Genomic DNA, 14,278 nt, shown 5'->3' with positions numbered 1-14,278 from the left:
TTACCCTAACCTTAACCTACGTCTCCTAACCTGCCACATTAATTATCCTAACCTTAACGTAAGTCTCCTAACCTGCCACGTTAATTATCCTAACCTTAACCTAAGTTTCCTAACCTGCCACGTTAATTATCCTAACCTTAACCTGAGTCTCCTAACCTGCCACGTTAATTACAGTAACCTTAACCTAAGTCTCCTAACCTGCCACATTGTTAATTATCCTAACCTTAACCTAATTCTCCTAACCTGCCACGTTAATTATCCTAACCTTAACCTACGTCTCCTAACCTGCCACGTTATTTACCGTAACCTTATCCTAAGTCTCCTAACCTGCCACATTGTTAATTATCCTAACCTTAACCTAATTCTCCTAACCTGCCACGTTAATTATCCTAAACTTAACCTAAGTTTCCTAACCTGCCACGTTAATTACCCTAACCTTAACCTACGTCTCCTAACCTGCCACATTAATTATCCTAACCTTAACCTAATTCTCCTAACCTGCCACGTTAATTACCATAACCTTAACCTAATTCTCCTAACCTGCAATGTTAATTTCCCTAACCTTAACCTAATTCTCCTAACCTGCCACGATAATTATCCTAACCTTAACCTAATTCTCTTAACCTGCCACGTAAATTATCCTAACCTGCTGCGTAAGTTCTCCTAACCAGCTACATAAAGTCACTTCCAGTCGTAGTTGTACAAGCTCTAGTCAGAACCGGGATTCAGGGATACAGGATCGGGGGATTCATTAATTTGACACAAACACTGATGCTGCTGTTTTTATTAAGCAAAATAAAACATAACATGTGGATGGAGTCTTTAGCCACAATTGTTTCATATAGCATAAAAAAACATTCTGTTAGGACAAAAAAACCTGGCATTGTTGGTGAATGTGGTTATGATTGGCCGCTGGGCCCGTCAGACACGGGCCGGATGGCGATCAGCGCTTGGACCAGGAACTCCCTGTGGGCGGGGTTAATGGTCATGTGCCGCTGCACAGCCCAACGAAGGATGTCCACCTTTCGCCTCAGACTCTCACACTCCCTCAGCTGGGATAGTTGCCAGATCAGCCTCTCCCTCTCATCTCTCGCCACCTCACTTTCCTCCTCCTCCTCCTCCTTTACAGGAGGGGGGCAGCGGAACAGGGGGGGCTCGGCGATGTCATGGCAACAGAGCAGGAATAGGCAGTCCTTGGAGGCACAGAGAGAGCGGGCGGCGCGGGGCACCTGGGGGAGAGAGAAAGAGGACAGATACAGTAGTTGAGAGTAAAGATGAGAGTACAAAGATGAAATTACCAAACATAGGTCTTCTTCTTTGGTATTATGGCGTTCACACAGTTTGTGCATGCCGCCACCTACTGTGTAGGAGTGTATGGTCGATCACATTACATTTGTTTTTAAACTAACACTCCACTATTTCATACATTTAAAAAAACAAACACCCCATTACAGTTATTTGACCCTAACTGATCTTTCACCAGGCTGGGAGGACAGGAGGCTGGGAGGACAGGAGGCTGGGAGGACAGGACTCTTTCATTCAACACACCTTGTAACTCTTCTACAGTAAAACCTCGTACACCCAAGTACTTCTCTACAGCTGGCGCCACACCATCTAGTTTCTGTCATTTATGTTCCATTTCTGCGGTACAGTTGATATGCTAAGAAGCCAACCTTGCTGAAGCACAAATTAGTATAACTCTGTATTGGTCTAGGCCAACTACTCACCCTTGACCCATCATCCTCTACTCTCTTCACTGCCTCAGCATATGTGACCTTATGTTCTATTCTGACCCTGCCAACCTCAACCTGTCTCTCTCGCACCGGCCACTTCTGATCCCCAGCAACATGGGTATCCCTACAATTGACACACACCGTTTTTTCCCCCCCGATACTACACATTCCTTTGTCCCATGCCCTCCTGCACACTTCTCACATCTTGGAATGTCCCTCCTACACACTGCTGCAACATGACCATGAGCTTGGTATCTGAAACACCTCAGTGGTTTCGGCACAAAAACTCTCATGGGATAAGTGACATATCCTAACATGACTTTGTCAAGTAAATACTCTGCTTCAAAATTCAAAAGGACAGACGGTGTCTTCTCAGTTTCACTATGCTCGCCAAACGGCGGGTGTCACAGACACAGGGAATCTTCAACTTTAGTTGCTCCACCTCAACACTTAACACCACACCAGTAATCACTACCTTTCAAAGGCGCCCTGCTCCGGAGAAGTCACAGGTTTTGTCCCGAGGCCTGTGATGTGAAGCGCCCGCTCCCTCTGGGCCTAAGAAACACCAAGTCCACTTCGAGCTACCTTCACCAATTTGAACAGTACCCACATTCTTTTCTACCCAGCCTGAGACTACATATGATGGGTCAGTCAAAATGTAGGGATCCACTTTCTCCAAAAGTTTCACTCCCACTGGGCAAGAATCATCCTTTGCATGACATTTTACATTTTTTACATTTTAGTCATTTAGCAGACACCCTTATCCAGAGCGACTTACAGTAGTGAATGCATACATTTCATTTCATTTCATACATTATTTTTCTGTGCTGGCCCCCCGTGGGAATCGAACCCACAACCCTGGTGTTGCAAACACCATGCTCTACCAACTGAGCTACAGGGAAGGCTGGTAGGGAGACCATAGGGGAGAGGCAGGGACTCTGAGGTCTTCTCCACACCTGCCACCGCAGGTACAGTGATTCATCCTCATTCTTATCAGGTTACATTTCTGAGACAGGAGAATATGGTTTGTACTTGGTGCATTTCTTCCTCAACACACATCTTCCCTCTGCACTGCGCTCTTCTCTTTCTTCCTTGCTGTCCATAACCACGTTTATCCATTCACCACACTCATGCAGAGCCTTCATTCGCTGTATTGTTCGCAGATCACACACTGATGGCCTTTCTCCAATACCCAATATCTGTTCCTGAGCAAAATGTACTAGTCTGGCTATCTCTGGCCTCTCCATGCTCGCAATTTACTAGTCTGGCTATCTCTGACCTCTCCATGCTCCCAATTTACTAGTCTGGCTATCTCTGGCCTCTCCATGCTCGCAATTTACTAGTCTGGGTATCTCTGGCCTCTCCATGCTCCCAATTTACTAGTCTGGGTATCTCTGGCCTCTCCATGCTCCCAATTTACTAGTCTGGCTATCTCTGGCCTCTCCATGCTCACAATTTCCTAGTCTGGGTATCTCTGACCTCTCCATGCTCCCAAATTACTAGTCTGGCTATCTCTGGCCTCTCCATACTCCCAATTTACTAGTCTGGGTATCTCTGGCCTCTCCATGCTCTCAATTTACCATGCCTGGCTATCTCTGGCCTCTCCATGCTCCCAATTTACCAGGTTGGCTATCTCTGGCCTCTCCATGCTCCCAATTTACTAGTCTGGCTATCTCTGGCCTCTCCATGCTCCCAATGTACTAGTCTGGGTATCTCTGGCCTCTCCATGCTCCCAATTTACCATGCCTGGCTATCTCTGGCCTCTCCATACTCCCAATTTACCATGCCTGGCTATCTCTGGCCTCTCCATGCTCGCAAAATGTGAGCTACTCTGCATCTAAGAGCAGCGTCCGTCCCACTCCTCCTGTCGCAGTGCCTGATGGTCAATCCCAAACATAGGTTTATAGCTAGCTAGATACAGTTGAAGTCAGAAGTTTACATACACCTTAGCCAAATACATTTAAACTCAGTTTTTCACAATTCCTGACATTTAATCCTAGTAACAATTCCCTGTCTTAGGTCAATTAGGATCACCACTTCATTTTAAGAATGTGAAATGTCAGAATAATAGTAGAGAGAATGATTTATTTCAGCTTTTATTTCTTTTATCACATTCCCAGTGGGTCAGAAGTTTACATACTCAATTAGATTTTGGTAGCATTGCCTTTAAATTGTTCAACTTGGGTCAAACGTTTCAGGTAGCCTTCCACAAGCTTCCCACAATAAGTTGGGTGAATTTTGGCCCTCCTGACAGAGCTGGTGTAACTGAGTCAGGTTCGCAAGCCTCCTTGCTCGCACACGTCTTTTCAGTTCTGCCCACAAATTTTGGGATTGAGGTCAGGGCTTTGTGATGGCCACTCCAATACCTTGACTTTGTTGTCCTTAAGTAATTTTGCCACAGCTTTGGAAGTATGCTTGGGGTCATTGTCCATTTGGAAGACCCATTTGCGACCAAGCTTTAACTTCCTGACTGATGTCTTGAGATGTTGCTTCAATATATCCACATAATGTTCCTGCCTCATGATGCCATCTATTTTGTGAAGTGCACCAGACTCTCCTGCAGCAAAGCACCCCCACAACATGATACTGCCACCCCCCGTGCTTCATGGTTGGGATGGTGTTCTTCGGCATGCAAGTCTCCCCCTTTTTCCTCCAAACATAACGATGGTCATTATGGCCAACCAGTTCCATTTTTGTTTCATCAGACCAGAGGACATTAATCAAAAAAGTACGATCTTTGTCCCCGTGTGCAGTTGCAAACCGTAGTCTGGCTTTTTTATGGCGGTTTTGGAGCAGTGGCTTCTTCCTTGCTGAGCGGCCTTTCAGGTTATGTCAATATAGGACTCGTTTTACTATGGATATAGAAACTTTTGTACCGGTTTCCTCCAGCATCTTCACAAGGTCCTTTGCTGTTGTTCTGGGATTGATTTGCACTTTTTGCACCAAAGTACGTTCATCTCCAGGAGACAGAACGCGCCTACTTCCTGAGCGGTATGATGGCTGCGTGGTCCCATGGTGTTTATACTTGCGTACTATTGTTTGTACAGATGAACGTGGTACCTTCAAGCGTTTGGAAATTGGTCCCAAGGATGAACCAGACTTGTGGAGGTCTACAATTTTTTTTCTGAGGTCTTGGCTGATTTCTTTTGATTTTCCCATGATATTAAGCAAAGAGGCACTGAGTTTGAAGGTAAGCCTTGAAATACATCCACAGGTACACCTCCAATTGACTCAAATGATGTCAATTAGCCTATCAGAAGCTTCTAAAGCCATGACATCATTTTCTGGAATTTTCCAAGCTGTTTAAAGGCACAGTCAACTTAGTGTATGTAAACTTCTGACCCACTGGAATTGTGATACAGTGAATTATAAGTGAAATAATCTGTCTGTAAACAATTGTTGGAAAAGTTACTTGTGTCATGCACAAAGTAGATGTCTTAACCGACTTGCCAAAACTATAGTTTGTTAACAAGACATTTGTGGAGTGGTTGAAAAATCAGTTTTAATGACTCCAACCTAAGTGTATGTAAACTTCCAACTTCAACTGTAATTAACCAATCCAACAGCTAGATAATTAACCAATCCAACAGCTAGATAATTAACCAATCCAACAGCTAGATAATTAACCAATCTGACAGCTAGATAATTAACCAATCCAACAGCTAGATAATTAACCAATCAAATGTCCAGAGTGAGATTACAAAGAGTGCAGCCTTACCTTGATGTTCAGCTTGATGAACACAGCGCTTCCCTTGGAGCAGCCGGGCAGTCGGCGGCCTCCTCCACAGCCACAGCCCTGTACTTCCTTCACTCCAGACTCCCCTTGCAGCAGGGCGAGCGAGTGGTTCAGTCCACACCACACCTCCACTGGAGTCATGGACAGCACCACCTACAACAGGGGAGAGGGGTCATTGTTACCTGATGGATTTTGATATTATGGTGTTATAAATGTAGTTTCAACTGGCAACTGGACAGTAAGGTGTATACAAGAGAGGAAGCACAGACACACACAAGCAGACACACCTCGGTGGGTTCGCCGCGGTCGATCTTATCTCCTGTGCCAAGCTGTCCATAGCGGTTGCTGCCCTGCATGAAGACGCGGCCACAATCGTCCAGCAGGCACAAGTGGCTCAGTCCCAGAGAGCACTTCACCACCTAGCAGAGGTCAAAGGTAACTCCGTTGTAGGTTTGGACCATATATACTAATAGACCATATCTGCTAATAGACCATATATACTAATAGACCATATATTACATATAGACCATATATGCTAATAGACCATATATGCTAATAGACCAAATATGCTAATAGACCATATATGCTAATAGACCATATATGCTAATAGACCATATATACCATATAGACCATATATGCTAATAGACCATATATGCTAATAGACCAAATATGCTAATAGACCATATATGCTAATAGACCATATATACCATATAGACCATATATGCTAATAGACCATATATGCTAATAGACCATATATACTAATAGACCATATATACCATATAGACCATATATGCTAATAGACCCTATATGCTAATAGACCATATATACTAATAGACCATATATGCTAATAGACCATATATACCAATAGACCATATATACTAATAGACCATATATACTAATAGACCATATATACTAATAGACCATATATACTAATAGACCATATATACTAATAGACCATATATACTAATTGACCATATATACTAATAGACCATATATACTAATTGACCATATATACTACACAAAGGTGCTATCTAGAACCTAAAAAGGTTATTTGGTTGTCCCCATAGAATAACAAAAGGGTTCTCCATGGAACCCAAAAGACTTCTACCTGAAACTCAAAAGGATTCTACCTGGAACCCAAAAGGATTCTACCTGGAACCCAAAAGGACTCTACATGGAATATCCTATGGCGACAGCTGAAGAACCCCTTTAGAACCATTTTCTCAAAGAGTGTACCTGTGGACAAAAGTGTGTTTGGTGGAAATGTGTCTCAGTACCTTGTAGGGCAGGGAGAGCGGCAGAGGGGTGTGGATGTTATGGGGGTCGTAACCCTGCTGGGTCCCAATGAACTGACGATACACACCAACGGAGTGTACCTCCAAATAGACTGAACCCTCACCTGAGAGAGAGACAGAGGGAGAGGGAGGGAGAGAGAGAGAGAGAGAGAGAGAGAGAGAGAGAGAGAGAGAGAGAGAGAGAGAGAGAGAGAGAGAGAGAGAGAGAGAGAGAGAGAGAGAGAGGGTTATGACACATTTTTATACTAGCATGGATGGAAAACCACAATGTAAGAAGCATTGTTGAATGCAGAAACTGTCATATACTGAACTCAAGCTTCTTTTCAATGGAATCTTAACCCAAAACAATGCTAACTGTGCTGTGATATTTACCTGTGAGGTAGAGGACGCTGCTGTAGCTGGAATGGACCTGAGCGATGGGCAGGTGAGGCAGAGAGATGCTGATCTTCTTCAGAGCCAGCTGCACGGTGTAGGAACGAGGCGTGTTCAACTGGGTCTCATTCACAGACAGAGAATAGACCTTCCCAGTATCTGAGGGAGGAAATGGAGAGATACAACTCAGAGAATAGACCTTCCCAGTATCTGAGGGAGGAAATGGAGAGATGCAATTCAGAGAATAGACCTTCCCAGTATCTGAGGGAGGAAATGGAGAGATACAACTCAGAGAATAGACCTTCCCAGTATCTGAGGGAGGAAATGGAGAGATACAACTCAGAGAATAGACCTTCCCAGTATCTGAGGGAGGAAATGGAGAGATGCAATTCAGAGAATAGACCTTCCCAGTATCTGAGGGAGGAAATGGAGAGATACAACTCAGAGAATAGACCTTCCCAGTATCTGAGGGAGGAAATGGAGAGATACAACTCAGAGAATAGACCTTCCCAGTATCTGAGGGAGGAAATGGAGAGATGCAATTCAGAGAATAGACCTTCCCAGTATCTGAGGGAGGAAATGGAGAGATGCAATTCAGAGAATAGACCTTCCCAGTATCTGAGGGTGGAAATGGAGAGATACAATTCAGAGAATAGACCTTCCCAGTATCTGAGGGAGGAAATGGAGAGATACAATTCAGAGAATAGACCTTCCCAGTATCTGAGGGAGGAAATGGAGAGATACAATTCAGAGAATAGACCTTCCCCGTATCTGAGGGAGGAAATGGAGAGATACAATTCAGAGAATAGACCTTCCCCGTATCTGAGGGAGGAAATGGAGAGATACAATTCAGAGAATAGACCTTCCCAGTATCTGAGGGAGGAAATGGAGAGATACAATTCAGAGAATAGACCTTCCCAGTATCTGAGGGTGGAAATGGAGAGATACAATTCAGAGAATAGACCTTCCCAGTATCTGAGGGAGGAAATGGAGAGATACAATTCAGAGAATAGACCTTCCCAGTATCTGAGGGAGGAAATGTAGAGATACAATTCAGAGAAACAAGTTGTTTATTTACTGGCTTCATTTATATGTCAGGGACCTTGCAAACAATTGTTACGTTACAGCCTTGTTCTAAAATGGATTACATAGGGGGGACTGGGAGACTAGTCTGGATTAAATAGGGTGGACTGGGAGACTAGTCAGGATTAAATAGGGGGGACTGGGAGACTAGTCAGGATTAAATAGGGGGGACTGGGAGACTAGTCAGGATTAAATAGGGGGGACTGGGAGACTAGTCAGGATTAAATAGGGGGGACTGGGAGACTAGTCAGGATTAAATAGGGGGGACTGGGAGACTAGTCAGGATTAAATAGGGTGGACTGGGAGACTAGTCAGGATTAAATAGGGGGGACTGGGAGACTAGTCTGGATTAAATAGGAGGGACTGGGAGACTAGTCTGGATTAAATAGGAGGGACTGGGAGACTAGTCTGGATTAAATACGGGGGACTGGGAAACTAGTCAGGATCAAGGGAAAGATGAACGGAGCAAAGTAAAGAGAGATCCTGGATGAAAAGCTGCTCCACAGCACTCAGGACCTCAGACTGGGGTGAAGGTTCACCTTCCAACCGGACAACAACCCTAAGCACACAGCCAAGACAACGCAGGAGTGGCTTCGGGACAAGTCTGAATGTCCTTGAGTGGCCCAGCCAGAGCCCGGACTTGAACCAGATTGAACATCTATAGAGAGACTTGAAAATGGCTGTGCAGCAACGCTCCACATCCAACCTGACAGAGCTTGAGATGATCTACAGAGAAGATTGGGAGAAACTCCCCAAATACAAGTGTGCCAAGCTTGTAGCGTCATACCCAAGAAGACTCAAGGTTGTAATCGCTGCCAAAGGCGCTTCAACAAAGTACTGAGTTTGAATACTTATGGAAATGTGATATTTCAGCTTTTTATTTTTATACATTTGCAAAAAAATGTTGTGTAGATTGATGAAGGAAAAAAACGATTTAATCAGTTTTAGAATAAGGCTGTAATGTAACAAAACGTGGAAAAAGTCAAGGGGTCTGAATACTTTTCGAATGCACTATATATTTAAATCAAATGTAATTCATGATGTTTAATTCACGGTGCGGTATTCAGTTGTAAAACTCCCCCAAATCCATTTGAATTGAAAATCAACCAATCAGACCGTCTGATGTTCAGAGACACTGACCAGTGACCAGCAGCAGGACCCTGTTGACCTCGGAGCCGGTGAGGCTGAGCTGTATGAAGGTCAGGGAGGGGTGAAAGGTCATCCGGAACACCCTCTGGCTGGTGTCCTGCTGGTACACTTCCACACAGTCACACCGCAGAGGGGTGAGAGGGGGCGCCGAGCCGGGGGGGCCGGGCCAGCTGGGGGGTACGGCTTCTGCACCACTGTTAGTACGGCTCACCAGGACGTATATGTACTGACGGAAGGAGTTGTCGCTACGGGGATCCACGGCAAACTATGAGAGAGAGAGAGAGAGAGAGAGAGAGAGAGAGAGAGAGAGAGAGAGAGAGAGAGAGAGAGAGAGAGAGAGAGAGAGAGAGAGAGTGTGTGGGGGGGGGGTTATAAAGTGTTCAAGCTAAAGTTTAACTTCTTGTTGGGTGTCCCACCCAATGTGCCCTCCACCTTCTTTCCTCTTACTCTCTTAAATGCTAGTCCTACTATTTTACTATTTCAATACTAGCAATAATGGCTCAATAGCTTGAGAATTGGTCATGGCTCTACCCTTTAACCCCCGACTCACATCTTTGGCATTCTGACACAGCACAGCGTGGCGTGCGGCCCTCCTCCAAGTCATGTGACCGCGGAATGATGATGTCGCGGCGTTGCGCAGCAGGAAGACGGTGCCCTGGTAGTCAAACAGCAGGAGGTGGTCGCGGGTTGGCAGGGACCTTCTGTAGCCCAGAGCCAGGGGAGGAACGACGGCCAGGGACACAGAGGGACCCCCGGACCTGCACCACTGTGGAGTCCGGGACCACCCACTGCCCAAACGCTGCATCTGGAGGCCCTGGGAGTCTGTGGGGAGTAGAGAGAGGGTTATGGGATGTCTTGAGTGGGACTGATTCAATAGATCATTGTTATATTTTGTTGATTTGATCTCATGTTTCATTTTCTGTTTTCTCAGGAGACAGTGTTTTCATATGTGATGGTATCATTCATAGTGGTCCAAGGATAATGAATACTGAACAAAAATATAAACCCAACATGCAAAGTGTTGGTCCCATGTTTCATGAGCTGAAATAAAAGATCCTAGAAATGTTCCATATGCACAAAAGCGTATTTCGCTGAAATGCTGTGCACAAATTTGTTCCCATCCCTGTTAGTGAGCATTTCTCCTTTGTCAAGATAATCCACCTGATAGGTGAAGAAGCTGATTAAATGGCATGATCATTACACAGGTGCACCTTGTGCAGGGGACAATAAACGGGCACTCTAAAAAGGGGCAGTTTTGTCACACAACATTGCCACAGATGTCTCAAGTTTTAAGGGAGCGTGCAATTGTCATGCTGACTGCAGGAGTGTCCACCAGAGCTGTTGCCAGATAATTGAATGTACCATAAGCCGCCTCCAGCGTTCTTTTAGAGAATTTGCCAGTACGTCCAACCGGCCTCACAACCGCAGACCACGTATATGGCGTTGTGTGGGCGAGCGGTTTGCTGATGGCAACGTTGTGAACAGAGTGCCCCATGGTGGAGGTGGAGTTATGGTATGGGCAGGCATAAGCTACCGACAACGAACACAATTGCATTTTATCTATGGTAATTTGAATGCACAGAGACACCGTGACGAGATCCTGAGGCCCATTGTTGTGTCATTTATCCACCACCATCACCATCACCTCATGTTTCAGCATGATAATGCACGGCCCCATGTCGCAAGGATCTATACACAATTCCTGGAAGCTGAAAATGTCCCAGTTCTTCCATGGCCTGCATACTCACCAGACATGTCACCCATTGAGCATGTTTGGGATGCTCTGGATCGGCGTGTACGACAGCCTGCTCCAGTTCCCACCAATATCCAGCAACTTCGCACAGCAATTGAAGAGGAGTGGGACAACATTCCACAGGCCCCAATCAACAGCCTGATCAGCTCTATGTGAAGGAGATGTGTCACGCTGCATGAGGCAAATGGTGGTCACACCAGATACTGACTGGTTTTCTGATCCACGCCCCTACCTTTTTTAAAGGTGTCTGTGACCAACAGATGCATATCTGTATTCCCAGTCATGTGAAATCCATAGATTAGGGCCTAATGAATTTATTTCAATTGTCTGATTTCCTTATATAAACTGTAACTCAGTACAATCTTTGAAATTGTTGCATGTTGCGTTTATATGTTATTTCAGTGTATATTCAAACAGAGAAAAATCAGTTTGATTAGCGCTACACACTCAGTCCCTCCATCTATTCTTACATTTCAAGATGGCTGTCCTTCGCCAGTCGTTGGGCGGGGCAGCGGAAGACTGCTGCGTCCCGGTTGCCTGGCGATGGCAGAGCCGTCTCCAGAGGGAGGAGCTTAGGCTCAGCTGGTGGTAGGTGCTGCAAGTGGCTCCAAAGGCGATGACGTCACTGACTGACACTCTGGACAGAATCTCTTCCAGCTTGAGTGTGATTGGTTGGAGATTGAGATCAGTTTATGAGCAGACATACAGCAGAGACCATCATGGCACAATGTTCAAGCCCATGTTTTAACAGTGGTTAGTTTGATTCACAGTTTATGTAACAAATGAAACAATGAGAAAGTTACACTTCCTGTATGTGATCAAATGTGTGCATTAGGTCTAGTTTTGCACTTGACCATTTTAAATGATACTCTACCACACTGTGATGTAGTTATCTCACCAGCTCAGGTGGCAAAGAGCGAATAGTGGCGCAGTGCTCTACAGCATCCTTAGCTGGTGGGTTAGTCCTTCTCTTCTTTGGCTTGAAACATAGAAGCACACATTTTCACTTTTTTTTTTAACAATATTCCATCTCTGAGTTTCACTTTCAGAAATACTGTACTTATCTCAACAAACCTCACTCTTTTGATGACATCATCAAAAGGGAAAGGTCACGGTCAATGCCAATAATAACCATGTCATTATTTATATAGTGTCCACACTATAACAGTTTCACTTTCAGAAATACTGTACTTATCTCAAACAAACCTTTGGTGGCGCCTCAGCTCTGTCGTATCCACACGCAAAGTTGGAACGGAGCTTTCCTGACTCTTTATTTGGCCTCTCATCCATTTCTTATTAAAAATGTTTGGATTTTATCTTTGAAAATATTAAGTGGTTCCTCCTTCTCATGTGTGCAAATATTTGAAGTACATTTTTCAGAATGTCTGTTCTTTTGAGCCATTGTTCTAGAAGTCGTCATGGTGAACTTTGTTCTGGAATCATAAGCTATTGTTGCATGATTGTAGAACTTTGGTGATGACCCATTGTGAGGTACTTCTGTTTCCTTCTGAACAAATCCTAAACTTTGACTTATTGTGTATCCCTAATAAGCCATATTATTTCACTACGTGTCCCTTTGGCAACACATTTGCAAGCAGACCCCTTCTTGATAATTTCCAACAACTTATGGTATTCATCCATTATACATACACTAGGTTGATTGAAATGGAAATCAATTGATAGATAGTTATAAACATTTTTTATTGAACTAAAAAACGTCCTTTCACTGTCCACTGCGTTTATTTTCAGCAAACTTAACGTGTAAATATTTGTATGAACATAACAAGATTCAACAACTGAGACATAAACTGAACAAGTTCCACAGACATGTGACTAACAGAAATTGAAAAATGTGTCCCTGAACAAAGGGGGGGGGGTCAAAATCAAAAGTAACAGTCAGTATCTGGTGTGGCCACCAGCTGCATTAAGTACTGCAGTGCATCTCCTCCTCATGGACTGCATCAGATTTGCCAGTTCTTGCTGTGAGATGTTACCCCACTCTTCCACCAAGGCACCTGCAAGTTCCTGGACATTTCTGGGGGGACGTGCTCAATGGGATTGAGATCCGGGCTCTTCACTGGCCATGGCAGAACACTGACATTCCTGTCTTGCAGGAAATCACGCACAGAACAAGCAGTATGGCTGGTGGCATTGTCATGCTGGAGGGTCATGTCAGGATGAGCCTCCTGAAGGGTACCACATGAGGGAGGAGGATGTCTTTCCTGTAACGCACAGCGTTGAGATTGCCTGCAATGACAACAAGCTCAGTCCGATGATGCTGTGACACACCGCCCCAGACCATGATGGACCCTCCACCTCCAAATCGATCCCGCTCCAGAGTACAGTCCTCAGCATTACGCTCATTCCTTCGACGATAAACGCGAATCCGACCATCACCCCTGGTGAGACAAAACCGCGACTCGTCAGTGAAGAGCACTTTTTGCCAGTCCTGTCTGGTCCAGCGACAGTGGGTTTGTGCCCATAGGCAACGTTGTTGCCGGTGATGTCTGGTGAGGACTTGCCTTACAACAGGCCTACAATCCCTCAGTCCAGCCTCTCTCAGCCTATTGCAGACAGTCTGAGCACTGATGGAGGGATTTTGCGTTCCTGGTGTAACTTGGGCAGTTGTTGTTGCCATCCTGTACCTATCCCGCAGGTGTGATGTTCGGATGTACCGATCCTGTGCAGGTGTTGTTACACGTGGTCTGCCACTGCGAGGACGATCAGCTGTCCGTCCTGTCTCCCTGTAGCGCTGTCTTAGGCATCTCACAGTACGGACATTGCAATTTATTGCCCTGGCCACATCTGCAGTCCTCATGCCTCCTTGCAGCATGCCTAAGGCACATTCACGCAGATGAGCAGGGACCCTGGGCACATTTCTTTTGGTGTTTTTCAGAGTCAGTAGAAAAGACTCTTTAGTGTCCTAAGTTTCCATAACTGTGACATTAATTGCCTACCGTCTGTAAGCTGTTAGTGTCTTAACGATCGTTCCACAGGTGCATGTTCATTAATTGTTTATGGTTCATTGAATAAGCATGAAGATCTGTGAAGTTATTTGGATTTTTACGAATTATCTTTGAAAGACAGGGTCCTGAAAAAGGGACGTATGTTTTTTTGCTGAGTTTAGATACAGCAGACAGAAGAGGTGCAAAGCTTA

At 44.9% G+C, this 14,278-nt stretch overlaps 1 protein-coding gene across 1 annotated transcript; it reads right to left on the bottom strand.

The window, feature by feature from the left end:
- Nucleotides 1-768: 768 nt before the first annotated feature.
- On the bottom strand, nucleotides 769-12,433 carry LOC115180741 (F-box only protein 24). The gene is made up of 9 exons (XM_029742920.1): nucleotides 12,020-12,433; nucleotides 11,592-11,778; nucleotides 9,919-10,190; nucleotides 9,360-9,633; nucleotides 7,137-7,295; nucleotides 6,747-6,868; nucleotides 5,757-5,888; nucleotides 5,452-5,622; nucleotides 769-1,229 (listed from the first exon to the last, which is right to left on the bottom strand). The coding sequence occupies exons 3-9, from the start codon at nucleotides 10,171-10,173 to the stop codon at nucleotides 900-902; spliced, it is 1,443 nt and encodes a 480-aa protein (XP_029598780.1). The 5' UTR covers nucleotides 10,174-10,190; nucleotides 11,592-11,778; nucleotides 12,020-12,433; the 3' UTR covers nucleotides 769-899.
- Between the last annotated feature and the right edge of the window lie 1,845 nt (nucleotides 12,434-14,278).

This window comes from Salmo trutta, unplaced genomic scaffold (genome assembly GCF_901001165.1).
Source record: "Salmo trutta unplaced genomic scaffold, fSalTru1.1, whole genome shotgun sequence".
Classification (NCBI taxonomy): domain Eukaryota; kingdom Metazoa; phylum Chordata; class Actinopteri; order Salmoniformes; family Salmonidae; genus Salmo; species Salmo trutta.
Note: the sequence above shows the minus strand (reverse complement) of the source record. Positions and strands in the feature narration are given on the sequence as shown.